We start from the raw sequence: 21,442 nt of genomic DNA, 5'->3' as shown, positions 1-21,442 counted from the left end.
TAAACCCGCCAAACTTCGGATATTTGTTTGTACTGAAGGTAATTTATACCAGAGGAAGGTGTCGGTGAGTGGGTAGATATACTCAACTCGTGTTTTGAACAAGTTTTGGCACCTACAGACACAATCATTCCATTAAAGAAGCAACCGCTCAGTATTTCCCGCTTGACCATAATACTACAGAAACGCAAAGCACCCGTTAACAGCCTAAAAGACTGTGCTGACTTTTACATTCATGATGAATTAATCCTCTTCATTCTTCGTGTGAAACTAGAATACATCATTTAAATAAAATCACTCTCAGTTATTTGGACCTTCCCATTTTTATAGTTAATTATTTTTAACACATTTCTGTATTTTTAACAACACCGTAATTGGGTAATAAGTTATTCTACCAACCAAAAACAAAATCAATGCACAAATAAAATGCATGGTACAACAACGTAAAGTTAAAAGCCATGCAGAATGAAACAGGGCGCTTGTTTAAACGCAGTGCGTCGGTCGGAGACGGATACGAGCGGGATGCGCGCGTTTGTTCGCTTCTGCGTTTGATTATATGAATGAAACGATGCCGCGCCGCCGAGAGGATCTATTGTCCCTGTTGTGTTATACAAGTGGGCGGATTGCAGCGCCGCTCTGCCCAATGGCAGCCCCGTCTCTCAGGAGAGTAGGGAAAGGCACATTTCTGCCATCCAAATCCCCTTAAACCATCATCATTCCGACCGGGGAACCACACTCTGTAACAGCCCACACCGCTGAGAGATGACAGACTCAATATCCACGGCGGCGGCGCACTTTCGGCCCTGGGAAGTTGGATCTGCGCGGAACTAGTGATCGACCCAGCCGCCGCAGAGCATTTACACCAAATCGCTTTTTGTTTTATGCGAGGGGAATAAGGAGCTGCCTTTTTACACCCGAGTGACCATTTACTGACCGCAAACATGATCATCTTTTCATCACGCAGCGTGCTGCTATCCGTTTACTACCCGCAGATCTTCCTTATTCTCACCAGTGGCAGCTATCTGTAAGTGGAACGTCTCAGAACTTTCTTACTTGCTTGAGTCCAGTTGCTACTCACTGATGAGGTGGTTGATAAGCTATGATGTCTTTCTGATTTTCTGAAGTCCGGTAACGTCTTCAAAAGGTCTGTGTGTCTTATGATATGCTGTTGAGTCGACAGGAAATTTTAACACGGGTTTAATTCATTGATTGTTACCTAGATTTGTATACTTACACATTAAGCAAAAATAATTAATAACGAACAAATTTGTACTTATTATACCTTACAGCAGTGGAATTGCCCTTGTCTAAAAACAGGTGGTCATCTAAATTTGTATCGGAGTCTGTCATTTCGCATAAGTTTATGCGTAATCAATTTAACGGCAAAATCTTTTAAGCTAGACGTGTTTTGTGACTTGCGTTTATTAGATAATTTATATACATATATTTAAATACCATTATTTTGTTTTTAAAATTTTCCATTCATCCATCCATCTTACAACCGCTAAAGCTATATAGTCAGGGTTGCTGGACTGCAGAGTTCCTCTGGGATTACTAATTGTTTACATATAATGCCTTGAAAACACATATACCATTTATTAAGTTGCAATGCATGAAAAAGTCAGTGCTTTGAATCTTTTGCAAAGTCAAATATTTTAGAAATATCTCTCGGTCTGACCTGCAGTGTTCAAGCAGCGTTTACAGTAACAACTGGATAAGGGCTCGTCTGACCACGGAGTGGCAGAGATGTTCAGGACAAACCGTCTAAAATCACATCCCTGGAGGATTTTTAGTTGCTGCATTTGCAGTTCTGTGGCGGCCAGCCGGAATGCCGCGAAGTAGTTTAGACTGAGTTTTATGTCTGATTTATGTACGACATCACCTTGAATTCGCATGCGCCAGCTCAAACAGCGCACTTAGTCACATTAGAAAAAGACGGCAATAAAACAAAGTAAATCGCCCGGCAATAGTCTGCTTGACAGACGTTTGCCCAGTTACACAGCCCTTATAACATGCATTAAGCCCTGCCGTTTTGCGGATACAAGCACTAAAAGCATATTTTCTCCTTTAAAATAGTACTTAGAAAGCCATTATTCAAAAAATCTTTGTTAGCCTACATCCCAAACTCGGGACTAAAATAGATGCGGTTTATGGTTGCAGTTCAGAAGTGGAAAAGGCTATGTTGAACCGTGGTTTGTGCATTAAAAACTACATACCATTGTTTGTTTTTATAATTTAAGCCTACTTTATTCGGTTCGCAGAATATCTGATACGTTTAAGAGAAGGAGCAGCTTCAGCCGTGAGGGAATGTGTTCCCTTCCCTAACCGCGCAGTGTGCTGGGGGTGGGGGCTTGCTAGGATTGCCCCCCCCCCCTTATCATTTATCAGCGCCATTATCATGGTCAAATTGAAATGTACATTTTTACGTGTTAGCGGTGAGCTTTCGGACCAGCTAAAGTATGATCAGTATAGCTACGAGATTTAAAAGACTTGGAGTCATTGTGCAATAACTCCAGTTTCAAAGCCTTTTAGCACTTTATCTGTAAATACCTATACATCACTGTACGTCCCGTAGTTGCACCATCGACTTTGCAAGCGGATTTGGTAAAATAACAGTAGGCCTAATGCATAGGTGCATTAGCGCGTAGCAGATTACATTCATCCAGCAAATGCAGGTGCAACGGGCCGTAATTAGCAAGAGCACGTCTTCTCTGACCGGTTCATTTAACGTTTATTTTGCTGTAAATATTGCAACAACACAGTATTATTTTAAACAGGGGGGAGCGCGTAGTATTCGCCCATGCGGCTTAACTTTTTTGCAGCTTCATTTAATGGTAAATAGTCACTGATGTGTGACAAATGCAATGGTCCCCCTGCCACCTCACGATTCGGCAGAAGGACGCCAAGAGGTCCCACATCCATGGGAACGTTAATTTCACACGTTTAACTATGAGAGAACTAAGCAGACTTACTTTGCGTCGTGCTTGGCGCTGCGTGGTGCTCAGAGCGGCGCCCCGGTGCTTTGCGGGCATTTTAGCGGACGGTGCGCCTGCCCGGCCCGCACGCAGACAGCTGACACGGACACCTTTTCTCACACCCGTGGAAGTATGCGTCATGAATCAGAACAAAACACATCTTCCGTTTAAACAGTTACACACACATTTTTGCTACCGTTATTTAAAATAATTACAGTTTTAATATGATTCGTGTTTAAACGTTTAAAAAGATATGAAAGCCTATACATTTATAAGGGGCATGTACCCTGATGTCTCACTATTGAAGCTCGTATCGTAATGGCGGCGAATCCTGTTAAGTAATCCCGCTCGTGTAATTTGACCTGTTTTTGTTACGCCATGCACAAATTCATCTACTTTCACAACTGAACACGGGGACATTTTCTGTCATAAGTCCTCCAGCAGGTTGCTTCCTTGTTAAGGGCCCGTGCTGGTAATCTCTATACTACCTGCTGTATCACGTGCTATAATGAATAGGCCACGCTTCCTGATCACCTTTCATCCAAGGATTTCCCAGTACCGGAGCCTGGAATTCTGCTGCACCATTGACGAGCAACATTCCTAGATGACACTTGGATCCGATTTGCCGTCATGCTTCATATGCACATCAGTGCTGTAAGAATTAGATTTTTCTTTGGCCAAATGAGCTTTCGCGTATTATCTGTACTCTGATAATCCTGATTGTAGTTCCTTACTGACTCTACACTTGTCTAGGGATAAAGATCTGTGAAATAAAAAAAATTGTACAGACTCCGCATATTTGATTTTGTACTCGAAGCAGACCTCTCTGAGGTAAATGGATCCAGCTCTTGATTTTGATTCCGAAAGGTCTCTCACTTCTGATTACCTGAATATTGACAACCAGGATAATTCGTCCTTTAGTTTTTTTTCTCAATGTCCTTTTCAAACGTGGTCTGTGAGAACGACGTAACTGAACTGCATCTCCCAGTTGAATATTCCTTACACAATGATCTCTTGGTCACCATTGCAAGATTTAAATATGCAAAGCGGCTAATTAGAGATAATGTGGAGGGGGGGGGGGGGCGCTGACTTTGTGTGAAACTCTTTGTGAGTGTCCACGCTACTCACAAGCTCCATGCCGGGAATTTATTAATTTGGTGCTTATCAGAAGCAACCTTCTCCGGGCTGAGATTCTGAGAGAGCTGCCGGCGATATCATGGAGGAGTTAGCAGGCCGCGACGTTACCAACAAGGCACATTGCTGTCAGCAGGAGTGGATCAAAGATGGTCGTCATAATATAAGAGATCTCTTTAAGTACCTTGGAAACTCCATCCATCGCATTTATTTAATTTTCATCATTATTCTCCATTTATTTGTGGAGAATGACAGCATAATGCACTGTGTTTTAATTGCCCTCGGCGACAAATAAAGTTTTTTTAATTGAATTGAATTGAGTGTATAGTCGACAGAATAAATCATTAGAGCCGCTCACTCCAGTTCTAAATAAAAACTCCTCTTATCATGCTTGAAGAGATGCAAAATTCAGTGTGTAATACTGTACAATCCCACAGCACAGTATGTGTTTTCCTATAGAACCACACACAATCCATCAAATATATTGTGTACATTTTTGTTTGCAGTGTAGTTCCCAAAAATGTTAACACTGCAAAGCTCAGATATTCTTCTGGCAGATTAAACGGCTTTAACACAATTGCCTTCTGACAGGGAATTGACAGAAATTGAATGGAAGTACATTAGAGAACTTTCATAATAAACAGACACATTTCTTGGGCCATTAACATATTTATTGTGGAGTAATGTTGCTTTTTCGCCAGTTTTTGCATTTCAGATTGACCGACATTCATTTCCAAGCTAATGGTTAGAAACGTGATGCATTCTGACACTGAGGCTGGTTTCCAGTTTCGGCTGCTGCATGACGCATGTTTCTTGCGTGTTTTATGCATTGACTTTAGTTGCAAATAAGATTTTTAAACACCGCTGGCCAAATTTCAGAAGTAACATGTAATGTATGAATCATTGTTTTCACTGAAGGTTATAAGCTCAGATATTATGCGCTATCTACAAATACTGTTGTTTCTTAGTAATCAGTTCACTAGAGGAAGGCATTAGGTGGCATTGTTTACAGTGTGTGTGCATAGATTTCTCTCTGTATTCTCTCTCTCTGTCTTATACACTCACGCACACACTCAGTGTGCACAGGCACATGTAATTTAGAGTTATGTTAGTCTGTTGCACTTTGCATACTCTGTGACATTTCGACATGACCACCTAACCAGGCTTTCCAAGATGGATGATGTTGGACAGTAGAGTGTTTTCACCAGACACAGTTTGCACCCTGCGAGCAGCCCGCAGACGCTTCCTTGTAAATAGCTGCAGCTGAGCTCAGAATTCCCCTGCCGATTTGTCCTTCCAAGTTCTGGTAACTCTTCAAAACTAGGTGCTCTTCCAAGGATTCTTGCCTTCAACATGCTTGATAGTCCTGCTGACAGCCCAGAAGTCTCCAAGCGCAAGGTGTCCGTTGAGCTTGGGGAAATCTGGACATTAATGTCAGCAATGAGGTCTGATATGGGGTTGGTGAGATATTTTACATTTATTTAGCAAGTGCTTTTGTCCAATGCAATGTACATTTTGAGACATCAACTAGGGTTTAGGGTTTTGACCTAAAGCCCCAATGAAAAATCACTCTGCTGCCCCGGGATTTGAATTGTTAACCTTCCGACTGGAGGCACAGTGTCCCGACCCACTGACCACATACCTGGTACCTGACTGACAGCTGAAAGGAAGCGTTATGACATTATGACTCCAGTCAAGCAATTAAGAGCCGATGTTCAGCCAAACCCAACAAATCTTCTCATCCTGAATGGTTTATCATGGTAATGTTAAGGGGTGCAGTAACATTCACGCCCTGAGAGGGGCATGCTGGTCTCAAATCTGCTCTTGTTTTCAAATCACACCGTTACTAGCAGAGAGGCCTGGATATTTTCTTGACTTCTAGCTACGAATTTCTTTGGGCTGTTTGCTGAAAAAAGTACAGTGTCTGCATCTCGGTGAAAAAAACTGGTCTTGATTTCATTCATCAGTGTATGCCTAGAAGCTATGATGTGTTGGGATGGTATTTTGACCCGATGCTCAGCCAGGCCCTGCCCCGCTGATGTTCTTGCTTTTCCTGCTCTTCTCCAGAGCGCTGTCCTCAGTGGTGGCCCTGGGCGCCAACATCATCTGCAACAAGATCCCGGGCCTGGCCCCACGGCAGCGGGCCATCTGCCAGAGCCGTCCCGACGCCATCATCGTCATCGGCGAGGGTGCGCAGCTGGGCATCAATGAGTGCCAGTACCAGTTCCGCTATGGACGCTGGAACTGCTCGGCCCTGGGGGAGAAGACCGTCTTCGGGCAGGAACTCCGAGTAGGTCAGTCTACTTTCCGGGGCAGGTCCGTGACCAGCGTGACGGGACACGAACTGAAAAGCAAGGCAGTCCTGCATGGTGACAAAGCACCCGATGACAGGGGGACACGCACACAACGACAGATGGATGCAGTGTCTGTAGCGTGGGGTGACTGTCACTCACGATGACGGACAAACGCGGTGACAGAAGGCCTCGGGGATGGGGAACACAGTGATGGACTTCCATGTGGGTGGGCTGGATGGGTATCAACACGCCAACGTGGGAAGTATCTGCGGGAAAACCCAGCACTGCTGATCCCGCAGGAGATTAAAATCAGCTCTCGGTATCCGAGCTGTTCACATACATCTGTCAAAACCGCTGATTCCTCATCACGTATAATGGGAAGATACCCTGCAAAAATGAGTATTTAGGAACTTGTTGAAAGCAGTCGGAACCATACTATTAACACCACGCTGTTAGTTTTGCGTTTATGGGGCAACGTACCGTGGAACTTAAGGACGGGGGACTTTTGGAACATCACTGAAAATGCAGTGATGACCAGTCACAAAATAATTTCCCACAAATAATGCAATTCAAACCAATAAAACTTTATAAATAAAAACCTAACTTAAATGGTTATATTTGAGTTTTTCAAAAGCAAACAGACAAGTTAAGTTGACATGAATTAATGCACCCTGCCCCCATGCACCCCACCCAATTCAGGTGAGTTCCACGGTCCATGGATGAGTCAAAAACATGGCCTTGCATTCTTAGTTCTTCCGATTTTTTTTCCCTTTGAAAGAAGGTGCGGTAAAAATGATATTGTAGTTGAGGATATCTTCTTTGGACCATGGTTTAACACGCCAGTTATAATTACATATTGGTCATAAATTAGTCATAGTTTTCCGGCCAGCTGTAATTCCATGTTCCTTAGCATTCAGCCATTTTGAAGGGTGACCCCAGACTCTAAGGAATCAGGAACTTGCAGAAGGGTGAGGTCGCTGTTTGTCTGTTTATTTGAATGGTTTGGAAGATCACTGTGTGCATGAGAGTATCTGAGAAGATACAAATCTCCTGGCATCTCCGTCAGCACTGGGAAGCACCTGCCTACAAGGGGAAACACCTACAAGGGGAAAAGACAGGAAGACTGATATTACAGCAGCATTACATTAATGACTTAAAAGTAGTGATGGACAAAATGACACTTCATGAACCATTTGCTGTATTTTTTTACTCCACTAGATGGTGCTCTCTGCTCAAAAAAGGACACAAAGCATGCCCTAAAGCAAACCAAGACCAAGAGGTTCGTCAGGAATTACTAAATTGCCCGTAGGAGTGCATGTGTGAGTGAATGGTGTGTGAATGTGCCATGTGATGGGATGCCCCCACTGTCCTGGGTTGTTCCCTGCCTCATGCCCATTGCTTTTGGGATAGGCTCTGGACTCCCTGCGACCCGGAAAGATGAGCAGTTTGGAAAATGGATGGATGGATGGATGGTTCGTCAGGCTTTATTTTGTCCATCACTACCTCAAAAGGTTTGTTTGGTCAAAAATTAATGAGCTATAGTACAGATTAGTGACATTTTATTAGCCCCCCTGGGGAAATTTTCTTTTCACCTACCCCAGTTTGCTCTCCAAGAGAAATATCTGCCAATGGAAAGGACTAAAATTTCAGGCTGTATATGAGCACAGCATGGGAGAAGCCATAAATAATTAAATGATTTCAACAGTACCTGTTGCTTTTATCATGTTTCCCTTTGGGAGAAAATGGTTTGGTCTGAAGTGATGTATGCTAATCCAACAGGTCCACAAACTAACGGACGTGACCGTTGCAGGATCGGGGAGCCCAGTCAATGGAAAGTAATTAAACCTTTTTGTATCCTACACTCCTAAATACATAGATGGATTTTACAGAAAGGGTGCCGATAGCCGCTTATGACGGCGCCTCCGTACTGGCAGATCTACTTGACAGAAGCGGTGTTTGACGTATGGTTAATGTACAAATGGATCAAAGTGTGTTTGCGGTTACATCCTTCAACAGTCGGCCCATTGTGCACAGGGCACAGCTTTAAAGCGAAAGGCTGTTTACGCAACTTCAAAGTCCAGCCAGCAGCGTCTCGATTCATCTCCACAGCCCCCACCCCCCGCCCCACCCAGCACATCAAGCCACGAAATATTATAAATGGCAGTTACACTGCCGTGTGATGCATTGGGGCACAGGTGCGATCCGTCGTGGGTCCAGAAAGGGCCGATTGACCCGCTTAGTGACCCTGGACAGGCTAATGGAGGATACATTACAATAAATTCTAGTCTCAGAGCGACCCAAGATGTGCAAGCCCTTGTTACAATGGTGCTGTTTTACTATGGTTACTCATTGTTGGGTTTTCTTACTTGTTTGGGTTTTAGGGCGCTGAAATGATTCATCTTTGTTGCCACTTGAGAGACACTGCGTAAACGTACCAGCTGTTAGCTTTAGCTGTAGACGGAGCTGTCAGAGCCCAGGGTAGCCTCTCTCTGTATAAACAGTATCAAACCTCATACAGAACCTCGTACAAAGTACTGTGGAGTACAGCAGCCATGATCTGTGAGTAGCTTCACAACAGAAGAATTCACATTCTCGTAGCTACCCTTTTGGTGTAGTAAATGATTATCCCAACCGAACCATGCAAGCGGAGAGGCTTTGCAGCCTCCTTGACCTGCGCTGACTCTCACTGGCTTTGCACCTTCTCGTGGTGGCGTCGCCCGCCAGACAAAGCGGTGAGTTATTTCTCGGGGGCCGGAGGCTTGGTTATGGTGAGGAGAGGGGCCTCGAGGGAGAGCAGGGAGCCCGAGTAAGCGGTCCAAGGTCTTCATCCCTGCAGGCGAGTTGGCTTCAGGGAAAGGAAAACACACTCCGGTACGGAATGTGGTAGAGCCCCACCCCCTCCCGCAGTTGCCCCCCTCTCCCCCAACACCGACGACATGTAAGCAACCAGCTCGATGAAAGGTGTGTCAGTCAGCAGGTACATTTAAGTAATATAGTAAAAGCCTCACACAGAGAGGAGTCCTTCAGTTTAAACAGTCTGCAAAACACTGAGAAGCATCCTATCCAAATGTATGGGCTAGTGCAGGTATATAGCTCTGGTACATAAATCATACTTCATGCTACATATCACAGTATGTCTTCTGGTATGGACAACCTGAACAGGATCTGATCAGTTTAACTGTGTCTTAAGAAGTATTTTTTTTTAAATCTGTGCTGTGGCAATATAAGCTCAGTGCAGAGCAATCCAACTGCATCTCATGCTGCCTACAATTGCAACAAATCCTCTTCTTAGGTCAAAATGACTTGATTCTACTGCAAAAATAAGTTTGAGCGGGAAGCTGGCAACTCTCTGCTGCGTCTTCCACAAATACAGAGCAGTTTTAATTTCTAGCGACCATGTGCTCCATAAAGAGTCGTCTCTCCCTGATGTGCACTGACAGTAAAGTGTACAGGTGCCAGTGGGATTGGAACTTGTGCAATGCAGAGCTGAGGCTTATGCACACGCAGGTATGTTACAAAAGCGGCACGGTACAGGCTTATGGGAGAATTGCAATATTGTAGACTAACAGGCTGCTTTACTGTACTACTTTGGGGTATTATCCGACATATATACAGAATCATTTACCAAGAATGAAGATTCCGTACATAGTTTTTATATTGATGTAAATATCAGTTTATAAGGAAGTGAGTAATGTGTTGCAATTGCAGTCAATTCCCCAGATTTGTGCATGTTAAAGGGCAGCAAAGGGGTGCAGTGGTTTGCGCTTCTGCAGTGGTTTGCGCTTCTGCAGAGGATTGCCCTTCTGCAGTGGTTTGCCCTTCTGCAGTGGTTTGCGCTTCTGCAGTGGTTTGCCCTTCTGCAATGGTTTGCCCTTCTGCAGTGGTTTGCGCTTCTGCAGTGGATTGCCCTTCTGCAGTGGTTTGCCCTTCTGCAGTGGTTTGCGCTTCTGCAGTGGTTTGCCCTTCTGCAATGGTTTGCCCTTCTGCAGTGGTTTGCGCTTCTGCAGTGGATTGCCCTTCTGCAGTGGTTTGCCTTTCTGCAGTGGTTTGCGCTTCTGCTCTACACATCTGGGACCAGGGTTCAGGTCTCGGCTATGGCCATTGTATGTTCTCCCTTTGTTGTTGTAGGGTCTCCTTCAGATTCTTTAGCCCCCCCCCCCCCCCCCCCCCCCCCCCAAAAAAAAAAAATTATGCTGGGGTGAATTGGAGCTGGCAGAATTGCCCCTAGGTGTAAATGGTACGGGTGTGCCTTGATGGTTTATCACCTCGTCCCTGTATGGGCAGTATGCCACTTCAGGTGGGGGCTACATACAAAGCAAAGGCCTTCAATAGGGACTTACTTGGTGGAGCTTCTTCCCACCAGGAAATGATGTCAGTGAGCGTGATGGCTACTGTATCATGCATATCGTGTAGCTTTTGCCATTGTGCCACCTCCAGTATTTATGGTCATTCACGGGATTTTGCAGGATAGTAAAAGCTGTTCAACAGGTTCAGTTCTACTAGAGCAGCTTTTTCTGCTAACCAGCCTTATATGCGGTTGATTATGGTCAGGGGAATAAGGGTCAGGCAGATAGTGTTTTGGAGCAATTGGCTGTAAATGCAGCAAGCAGGGGTAGCTTTAGGGTAACGTGGAACCTTTCTGTTTTTACTTAGGATTAGGATACTTTGATTGTATTAGCATATGTTTTTAGATGGTATGAAGGTTTCTGACCAACAGACGATATCACTGTCTGTTCGACTGACAGAAGCACAGCTTTACATGGAGTAATTTGCTTTTCTTTTGTGGTAAACTAAACAGCTGATGTCTGCCAGAATGAACATTATACTCGCATGCATCTGACAGTTTAAATATAAAATAGCCAGTCTTAAATATATGATATTGTTTTGTCCTTTTTTCAGCATTTTCCCTTGATTTGTGGTGAAATTATATCAAAATTAAATGCAAAAGTAATAGTTATGTGGGATCTGAAGCTAATTTTGAAGCTCTACCCTCAAAATCTGAACAATACTCCAGAATGCTCTGTTTTATCAAAGTAATTAGCATGTGGGATAATGCATGCTATAGCAGTTTATTGTGTAATCTTTGCCTTGTCAGCCAACATGAAGGAAATGCGTCTTGAAATATTAATTTTATCCAGCTGTGGATCTGAAACTTCTACCTCCGTCGTTCACGTATCCTTTCCATGTTGCCGCTAAATCTGAGACTCAAATTGATTGACTTTCCCTTGGAAGTAAGCGATGAGAAAGGCTGTCAAAGACAACACACACAGCGCTCAGCCAGCATCAGTTCCAGTGCGTTCATCTTGCAGGCCCAAAGAAACACACTTGCTAGAACTTTAGCACCAGGAATTAGCCACATGGCCCGGTAGCCATTGTAGCCAGCATTAGCAGCAGCATTGGACCAGGCGGGCCGACGGCGCTATGCTAACAGTCTGCACTCGCACTGCAGAAAACGGTTTTCAGCACCTTCTTTTGTTTCATTTGGTAGGAAACAAAGCACTTAGCACTTCTTTCCACAGCCTTCCAGTCTTTTGTGGTTCTATCAATCCTAGGGCCTCCACAGGGAGAGCAGAGTGTGGATTGTGGCCTCTGGCCTTCCTGGTTGTTGAGCCATGGGCCTCACAGTCAGACAGCGGAATGCCCGGCAGGCTGCCTGGACTCAGCTGGATAGCCATGGATTGGCTACGCTGTTCCAGACCCAGACAGATAGTCCCTGTTGGGGACTGAGCCTGACTCGGGGGTTCCCTAGTCAGAACCACTTCCGGTCCCTGCACGGTGGGACTAGGATGACCACTCGCATGACTCCCATGGAAGCTGAGAATTTTCTCGTTATCTTGAGAACAGCATAAAAATACTAATTGCAGGCCCGGCCCACACCAGCATCCATAGTACGTGTGTGTGGGAATGCCACAATTTTTGGCTGACCAGGGTTGGGGGGGAGAGGCCGTAGTTGCTGCTGGGGGGTGGGTAGGGGGGGGAGGGAAAAAAGAGGACAAGGGAGCTAAAAGGCAGACAGGGAACTAAAAGTAGGACACGGGGGCAATAAAAAGGACAAGGGGGCAAAAAGGAGGACAAGGAGCTAAAAGAAGGAAAAGGAAGCAAAAAAGAGGACAAAGGGGCAAAAAGTTGGATAAGGTGCTAAAAGGAGGACAGGGGGGCTAAAAGGCAGACAGGGAACTAAAAGTAGGACACAGGGGCAATAAAAAGGACAAGGGGGCAAAAAGGAGGACAAGGAGCTAAAAGAAGGAAAAGGAAGCAAAAAAGAGGACAAAGGGGCAAAAAGTTGGATAAGGTGCTAAAAGGAGGACAGGGGGGCTAAATGGACGTCAAGGGGGCAAAAAGCCAGACAAGGTGCTAAAAGGAGGACAAGGGGGCAAAAAGAAGCCAAGGCGCTAAAAGGAGGACAAGAGCAAGAAGGAGGACAATGAGCTAAAAGGAGGACAAGGGGGCAAAAAGAAGCCAAGACGCTAAAAGGAGGACAAGAGCAAGAAGGAGGACAATGAGCTAAAAGGAGGACAAGGGGGCAAAAAGAAGCCAAGACGCTAAAAGGAGGACAAGAGCAAGAAGGAGGAAAATGAGCTAAAAGGAGGACAAGGGGGCAAAAAGAAGCCAAGACGCTAAAAGGAGGACAAGAGCAAAAAGGAGGACAATGAGCTAAAAGGAGGACAAGGGGGCAAAAAGAAGCCAAGACGCTAAAAGGAGGACAAGAGCAAGAAGGAGGAAAATGAGCTAAAAGGAGGACAAGGGGGCAAAAAGGCGGACACCTAAGTCCGAACAGAGAGCTGAAAAACCGGACTGTGTAGATGGAATTCGGATGAGTGGTCACCCTAGGAGCGACACTTATCTGAAAAGATCTGCATCTGTGTTTTCCTCAGTGGGATAATCTGAAGAGCAGGATGTGAGGACCAATGGATCTTGAAGTGTTTTAAGAAAAGCATAGAAGTATTACAGACAAAATGTATGATAGAAAATTATTGACTAACAACCAAAACATCCAAAGTCATCCATTAATGACTTTATCTAAGAGATTAGTTTGAATCTGTAGAGGAACAAGGCTTTTGGTTCACGATTTTATTGTCATATGTGTAAGTACAGTGTATAAAATACAATGAAATCCTTGCTTGAATGCCTTCTCCACAGACTACAGACGATTAACAGAGCAGTCTAACATTACAATACAATAAATACTAATTACAAAATACTAGCTGCAATAAGACATCTAACAACATAATATTCAACAACATTCAACAAGAGGTAGATATGGGACAAAGCAAGGTAGCAATACAAAGTGGATAAAATACAGAAAATCCAGCAGCAATTTTACAGAATTAGCAATAAGTAATAAGTGACATGGCAAAGTCATTTGAGTAGCACAGAATCCAGTGGGTAGCCGGCCTGCCTAAATACCGAGGATGCAGCCTTCTATCGTTTACAAGCAGGAGCTCGTCAGCTTGCAGCAAGCGTTGGGTTGGCACTGGGCCAGCGGCCTTTACGAATCAGACAAGTACGCGGTTGTCGGCCATGCTGCACCAGTTAAAAGCTCCATTGCCAGTGAACTCAGGTACACCTGCCGCGCTCCATTGATATTAGTTTTTATGTTGATGCTACATTTTTCCGAAGCTGCGTCTACGCAGCCGAGTGGAAAGTGCTCCGCGGGCCCAGACTCGCCCCGCGTCGACACGAAAGCGGACAAGGTGCCACCAGCCCATGCCTTTCTGCGGAGATTTTATGGCACCCCGATCACTCTTAGGTTCTCACACGCCCTTCTGCGGCCCGATTTGGATCTCATTTGTCTAACAGCATCATTGACATATCGCCAAACCTGTCACTTTAACGCTCATTATTCATGTTTGCGCCAGTTCATCATCACTGTCTTCCTCGCTCCTCTTCCTCATTATCCAAACCAGCGTCACCGCAGCTCCTCAGGCCCGGCACGCGATAATGCCATGGAAACAAACAAAAAAAAAAACGCGCAAATGCCGGAATGGCTCTCCTGTCAGGCAGGAACACGGCTTTGTGTGTGTGTGTTTTTTTTTTCGAGTAGAAAACCTCATATCCCACAACTTCGTCTGTAATCTGTCCCAAGCGTGTGCTCTTAGCAACCGTACATAAAACGGAGTGGAAACCAGTAGTAGGTATCACTCAGCCATGCTCTCGGCATCCTGAGCGCCTTTTCATATGCTGGCCACGGGCTGCGCTACCACAGAACCCTTTATATAAAATATAGTTCAGCGCTGGTGGACGTTAAGGATACATAACAATGGCGGTTTGCGTATTATAAGGTTTCTGATTGGCTGATGCACTCTGTGCTACTGATAATTTTAGCCCTCGATGGTATGTATGTATCAATTTGTATTTTATCCAGCATTTTAACTGTCATGTGCATAAATTAAAACACATTCCTCCCTTATTTCTTATAGTACAGAATGTGACAATTCCAGCATAGTATTCTCAAATACTGATGCAATTTTCAGCATTTGGATAGCTTAGCAGTTGTTTTGTACCTTATAGCACGTTTTGTAAGCGCTGAGTACATTTTCTCTCTATTTTCTCTGTATTTTCCTGGGTGGTGCAGCGAAGTGGCAACTGTAACTGAATGACGAGTTGATGAGCCCATTACTTTTTTTCAGACTGCACCTCCGTGAATGACCAGCAGGTGTCACTTTTTTCTTCTTCTCGCAAGCTTTCAATTTTTTTTTTTAAAAAAGATACACATGGAGTCGAAGTATGTTAAAGTCGTATTTTCGTGCGATTAGCATTAGAAATGCTGCTTTCCATTAGCAGCTTTCATTTTGACTTGATGTATAACTGTAGTGTCAACCCTTAAAAAAATAAATGCCTTTTTTGCACTATTTGATTCATCTCTGTAACTGTCATGCAATGAGCCAAATTTTCAGGGTCATCCAAACATACAGTGGTCTGCTTTTGAAATAATGTAGCGCGAGCTCCGTGTCCCAGCCGGATTTATGCGGGGTGCCTCACATGAAGGTGCCAGTCCGGGGGCCCCTTAAATGGCTTTTCCCCCAGCAGTTATACGAAGCGGCCTTCTTTTACGAGCGCTATGCGAGCGCACGGAGGCTGGTGGATCGGCCTGCTGGGCTCTCTGAGCGATCTGTGGCCTGGACCAGGTCCCACTGCACCGCAATCTGCGACTGGCCCCCTCACCACCCGTCCCCCGCCCCCCCACGGAGGGCGGATTAAATCCTCAGATGGACTGCTTTCCATCACGTCTTTGGTCTGCTTAGATGACACTGACGTCTCCGTGGGAAGGGTGGGGGGGACAGTTTAGTAGCCGAGTCCTAAGAAAATGCAAAAGTATTTATCCAAGGCTGGACCAGATGTTCCAAGACATTGGGAATGGGATAGGGAACGCACTTCCTAGTAAGCTGTTGCTTATGGTTCAGGGGTGATTCTGGAATTTTTTAGGGTGGGGGGCACAAGAGGGGCCATAATTCGTACAGCGGAGTCTGTGCTATTATTAGCCAATGATATGTTTTGAATTGGTGCGTGATGGGGCGGGCACACTTGGGGGGCCAATCAGCTTTCAGCAGGGGTCAGTGCCCCGCCCTTGTATATGGCCCTGCCCCCAGTCCACAACTGTGCTCTGACCGGATGCAGACAGACCAAGAGCTTGAGGCCTAAGCGTCATCCCCAGGGCTGGTGGCTACTTCTGAGCCATAATTCCTCCCTGCGAAATGTTTCCCGTGGTTTGACGGTTTCTTTCTTTTCAAATTGCTGCCACATTCAGAAATGCTTCCCCCCCATAATGATGACGTGCCAGGGAGGAAAAGGCCAACACTATGCAGGTGATGCGGATGAAGGGGGAATTCCTATAGCCAGGACCTCCTCGGGTCGACCGTAAGTCCCGGCAAGGTGTCGCTTTGGACACTGCGACAAGCACTTGCCACTAAACTCTGTTAGACATCTGGTTTAATATTTCTCCATTCTTCACTCCAGCCCATTCCAAGTTCATTGAGGTTTTTCTGGTCAGTCCAATTTTCCACTGGCAGCTTGCAAGGATATCCCAGGGTGGTTCCACTGGAATCCAGTGAAGGCTCAGTGGGCTGGTCTGTTCCAGGTTTTTTTTTATATATCCTCTGTGTTTTATGAACCACAGGTTTGTGTAGTGAGCAGGAGAACCTTCTTGGGCACCGGGATCATGGCCCGGTGTCTCTTGGTGGAGCAGCTACACCATGGTAGCAATGTTCGGTGGCGGGAAGGCGTGATCCTCACTGATTCTGACTGAGGGCATCCTGGGATATCCATCTGGAGCTGGTGGAGCGGCTCGCAAACGGGAAGGCACAGGTTGGAAATCCATCAGCCAACTCATCAGCGGTTGCGGTGTGAAGTGAATGAATGAACAGGAAGCTTGAGTACGATGCTGTCACATCTGCTCTACCGTTGATAAACAAGCAAAGCTAAGAGCATGATCTAACGATCACTTATTTGACAGAGAAGTACTATGTATATATTTTCACCCAGGGACATAAATACTGGTAAAAATGTGTGGAGCAATCACATCTGTGGGCTTGTGGGTTACCGGTTTCAAGCCCCCAGCTTCATCGTTGGATCCCCTCGTTACAATCATGAGTCAAAAAGACCAGTGTATCTCAGAAATCAACCCATAGTGTGCTTCTGTAACACCAAGCCTACGGAGTCTCTCGCTCACCTCCGAGGTTACTTCCATAGCACCAGATGGTGGTGAGTCAGAGTCCATTAGATGTCAGGGTGAGGATTAGTAGCAGACAGTCATGCGGGGACAAGCCTTGGCAACGGCATCCAGCACTGACCGCGGCTGGCCGAGACGTTGGTAGCTTGGCGAAGAAAATCCTGCAAGTATGACCAAAGGCCAGTTAAGATGTAATGCTCAGAACCGTGCCTTTCCATCCATCACTGGGTCATTGTTAGGGGAGCTTGGTGCTCTGCTGCTTGCCCCATGGTTGGTCAGAACAGAAGCGGATTGTGTTGGACCCCCCAGGAACGCCCGGTGAGAAACCTGAGCCGACTCTTTGGGTCGTCCAGAAGAATTTCAGCAAAATGTTGCTATTGCAATCAGTCCCACACATGCCATTGTGTAACTGCATTTTTGTGTTCCTGGGTTTGTTTCAGAACATTTAGAAAAAAAAAGTTGAACATTCTTTCATTATCATAGAGATCCATGGTGTTCTGATTATTGTGCAACAGTCCGATTGATTCAGCATTTTTGTTGGGCTTTAATCATATGCTGCTAACACTAATGTCACGCTAAACCCCACATTTGTGTCTTGGTTTTAAGACGCCATTGAGATGCGGATAGCTTTGTGCAGTGCAAAAGTCCATGTAGCTCGCTCTTATTCTGAAAAATAATGCGACAAATAAGCCAAAAAACACACCTCAACAACAAGATGTAAGTGCACTTGTCTCCTACAGCCCGACCCATGATCTGCCTGTCAATGTCAAAGTGGACTATTGCACCCCACGCTGCAAATGTGACCTCATCATTGAACCAAGTTACGAGTTACAAGACCTAGAGACACAGACAATTGACACCAAAATCTGTGCAAGGGCGGAGGGGGCCCTGTTGTGTTCATATAAGGGTTATGCCTAAGCAGCCCCTGTCATACCGGTCAGCTTCACGCCAATCACTGGCCTGAGAAATTCCAGACCTCAACATCTGAAGTTGCGGAACCCCCACTCTGATGTGGCTGGTTTTGGAAGGTGCTCGCGGAAGAAATTCAGCACTTTGGACAGCACCTGAAGGAGTCTGTTCCCCTGGTAAATATTCAGGCCCAGTCAAATCACAAGCCTAGCCACAAGACAAAGTCGAACTTGAGCCGCCCTCTCTGCATTTACTCAGGTATGTGGGGCCCGTGTGGAATATTTGGGGAATGAGATGACGGGTTTCAGAACCACACTGGGTACATCGTCTTCCTCTCTAGCTCCACTGAGAAGCACCTAAGTCCTGATGTCAGCAGTTCTGAATACCTCTCAGGAATAGGGAATTTCTTGTAGCTACTCTACAATGGCATCGCAGGTGCATAACAGGTAGACCGTGGACCATTCTTAGGCAGCGTGCCTGTTCCAACGGTGGGTGGCTCAGTGAGTAGCCCTGGTGCAGCACGCCTCTGGGGTTATGGGTTCGAGTCCCGCCTCTGCTCCATGTGACTGTGCTGTCTGCATGCTCTCCCTGTGTCGTATGTGTTTTCGCTGGGCAGTCCGCATTTCTCCCACAGTCCATGAATATGTTAGGAATCTGATACACATCTCGATGTGCTGCTAATGGTCCAATACATCAGGGCTGCCCAACTTTGCTCCTAGAGGCATACCACCCTGCAGGGCTTATGTGCAGCCCGAATTTAACACACCTGATACAGATAATCAGGCCCTTTATTAGCTACATTATCACCACTAATTCTAATACTGAGATGCTACTGATTATCATTATGAGTCATGTTAAATTAAGGCTGCAGGGTGGTTGGTCTTCAGGAGCAGGACTGGGCAGCCCTGAAATACATTAAAGATACATATGAAGCAAGTAGTAATGCTGTAGGAAATCATTCAGCATGATTCGATACGAAACTAAATGCCGTGCCATGGTACAGAAAGTTTGATTTTAATTCTTTGGTTCCTAAGCAAACAGCAAATCATAAATTAACCAATAATTGTGTATTAGTGAATCGGATTTTACCAGTGCAAAGATGCCAGAAAGTATGCATCCTGAGTTCATCCTAAATTGCATCTCTTGCGCTCTTTTTTTAATTGGGGGGGGGGGGGGGGGGCAATCGCATCGTGAACCGGTGCGAATCGGTGAATCCTACCGTCCCTAAGATGTATAAATGGGTGAAATTAAATTTGAGTTTCTGGGGTGTAAAATGGTCCATATCTGCGTCTAGTTGCTGCAGCTCTCAGGTTCATCGTTTTTCATTGGCCATTTTTTTCCACCCCCCACCCCCCAGGCAGCCGGGAGGCAGCGTTCACCTACGCCATCACCGCGGCGGGGGCTGCGCATGCTGTCACGGCGGCATGCAGCCAGGGCAACCTCAGCCACTGCGGCTGCGACCGTGAAAAGCAGGGATACTACAACCAGGAGGAGGGCTGGAAGTGGGGGGGCTGCTCAGCGGACGTCAAGTACGGCATCGCCTTCTCCCGCTGGTTCGTGGACGCCCGCGAGATCAAGAAGAACGCCCGGAGGCTGATGAACCTTCATAACAATGAGGCTGGCAGGAAGGTAACCTATAAAAGCATCGGCACACAACTTTCACATTTCAACTGCACACATTTTCCAGGTACAGGAACGACCAGGCAAGTAGCCGCATAGAAAAATATCAGAAAAAGATCAGGCTTATAGCACCTGGTCATGACATGCTAGGTCTTATATGCTACATGAATGTCCAAGGGAAGAAGCGCACTTGTGGTCACTTAGCTGGGTGATTGAGAGTCCAGAGCAGGACACTGTTATCCATGTCCTATTCATTATCCAGTCCCTGTCAATAAAAAAAAACAGTCTAGTCAGGGAATCACTGAAGATCTATGTGTAATTGAGGAATGGAAGGATGGAGATGAGGACCTGGGAGCTTGATAGAAAAATTGAGCAGAAGTAGGACCTGGTTGCTTGACGGAAAGATGGAGCAGAAGTAGGACCTGGTTGCTTGACGGAAAGATGGAGCAGAACTGGAACCTGGTTGCTTGACGGAAAGATGGAGCAGAGCTTGGACGTGGTTGCTTGACGGAAAGATGGAGCAGAGCGTGGACCTGGTTGCTTGACGGAAAGATGGAGCAGAACTGGAACCTGGTTGCTTGACAGAAAGATGGAGCAGAGCTTGGACCTGGTTGCTTGACAGAAAGATGGAGCAGAACTGGAACCTGGTTGCTTGACGGAAATATGGAGCAGAAGTAGGACCTGGTTGCTTGACGGAAAGATGGAGCAGAACTGGAACCTGGTTGCTTGACGGAAAGATGGAGCAGAGCTTGGACGTGGTTGCTTGACGGAAAGATGGAGCAGAGCGTGGACCTGGTTGCTTGACGGAAAGATGGAGCAGAACTGGAACCTGGTTGCTTGACAGAAAGATGGAGCAGAGCTTGGACCTGGTTGCTTGACAGAAAGATGGAGCAGAACTGGAACCTGGTTGCTTGACGGAAATATGGAGCAGAGCTTGGACCTGGTTGCTTGATCGAAAGATGGAGCAGAGCTTGGACCTGGTTGCTTGATGGAAAGATGGAGCAGAGTTTGGACCTGGTTGCTTGATGGAAAGATGGAGCACAGCTTGGACCTGGTTGCTTGATGGAAAGATGGAGCAGAGCATGGACCTGGTTGCTTGATGGAAAGATGGAGCAGAGCTTGGACCTGGTTGCTTGATGGAAAGATGGAGCAGAGTTTGGACCTGGTTGCTTGATGGAAAGATGGAGCAGAGCGTGGACCTGGTTGCTTGATGGAAAGATGGAGCAGAGCGTGGACCTGGTTGCTTGATGGAAAGATGGAGCAGAGCGTGGACCTGGTTGCTTGATGGAAAGATGGAGCAGAGCTTGGACCTGGTTGCTTGATGGAAAGATGGAGTAGAGCGTGGACCTGGTTGCTTGACGGAAAGATGGAGCAGAGCTGGAACCTGGCTGCTTGATGGAAAGATGGAGCAGAGCTTGGACCTGGTTGCTTGATGGAAAGATGGAGCAGAGCGTGGACCTGGTTGCTTGATGGAAAGATGGAGCAGAGCTTGGACCTGGTTGCTTGATGGAAAGATGGAGCAGAGCATGGACCTGGTTGCTTGATGGAAAGATGGAGCAGAGCTTGGACCTGGTTGCTTGATGGAAAGATGGAGTAGAGCGTGGACCTGGTTGCTTGACGGAAAGATGGAGCAGAGCTGGAACCTGGCTGCTTGATGGAAAGATGGAGCAGAGCTTGGACCTGGTTGCTTGATGGAAAGATGAAGCAGAGCTGGAACCTGGCTGCTTGATGGAAAGATGGAGCAAAGCTTGGACCTGGTTGCTTGATGGAAAGATGGAGCAGAACTGGAACCTGGTTGCTTGATGGAAAGATGGAGCAGAACTGGAACCTGGTTGCTTGACGGA

At 46.1% G+C, this 21,442-nt stretch overlaps 1 protein-coding gene across 1 annotated transcript in view; it reads left to right on the top strand.

The window, feature by feature from the left end:
- The window catches only part of LOC125730833 (protein Wnt-7b-like), a 50,527-nt gene that overhangs the window by 21,057 nt on the left and 8,028 nt on the right, over nt 1-21,442 (top strand). Inside the window, 2 exon segments of the mRNA XM_049005837.1 lie at nt 6,174-6,400; nt 19,336-19,607. Coding sequence (XP_048861794.1) covers nt 6,174-6,400; nt 19,336-19,607 — 499 coding nt within the window.

This window comes from Brienomyrus brachyistius, chromosome 1, assembly GCF_023856365.1.
Source record: "Brienomyrus brachyistius isolate T26 chromosome 1, BBRACH_0.4, whole genome shotgun sequence".
NCBI lineage: Eukaryota > Metazoa > Chordata > Actinopteri > Osteoglossiformes > Mormyridae > Brienomyrus > Brienomyrus brachyistius.
The sequence above is the reverse complement of the archived record's forward strand: the minus strand, read 5'-3'. Positions and strand labels throughout refer to the sequence as shown.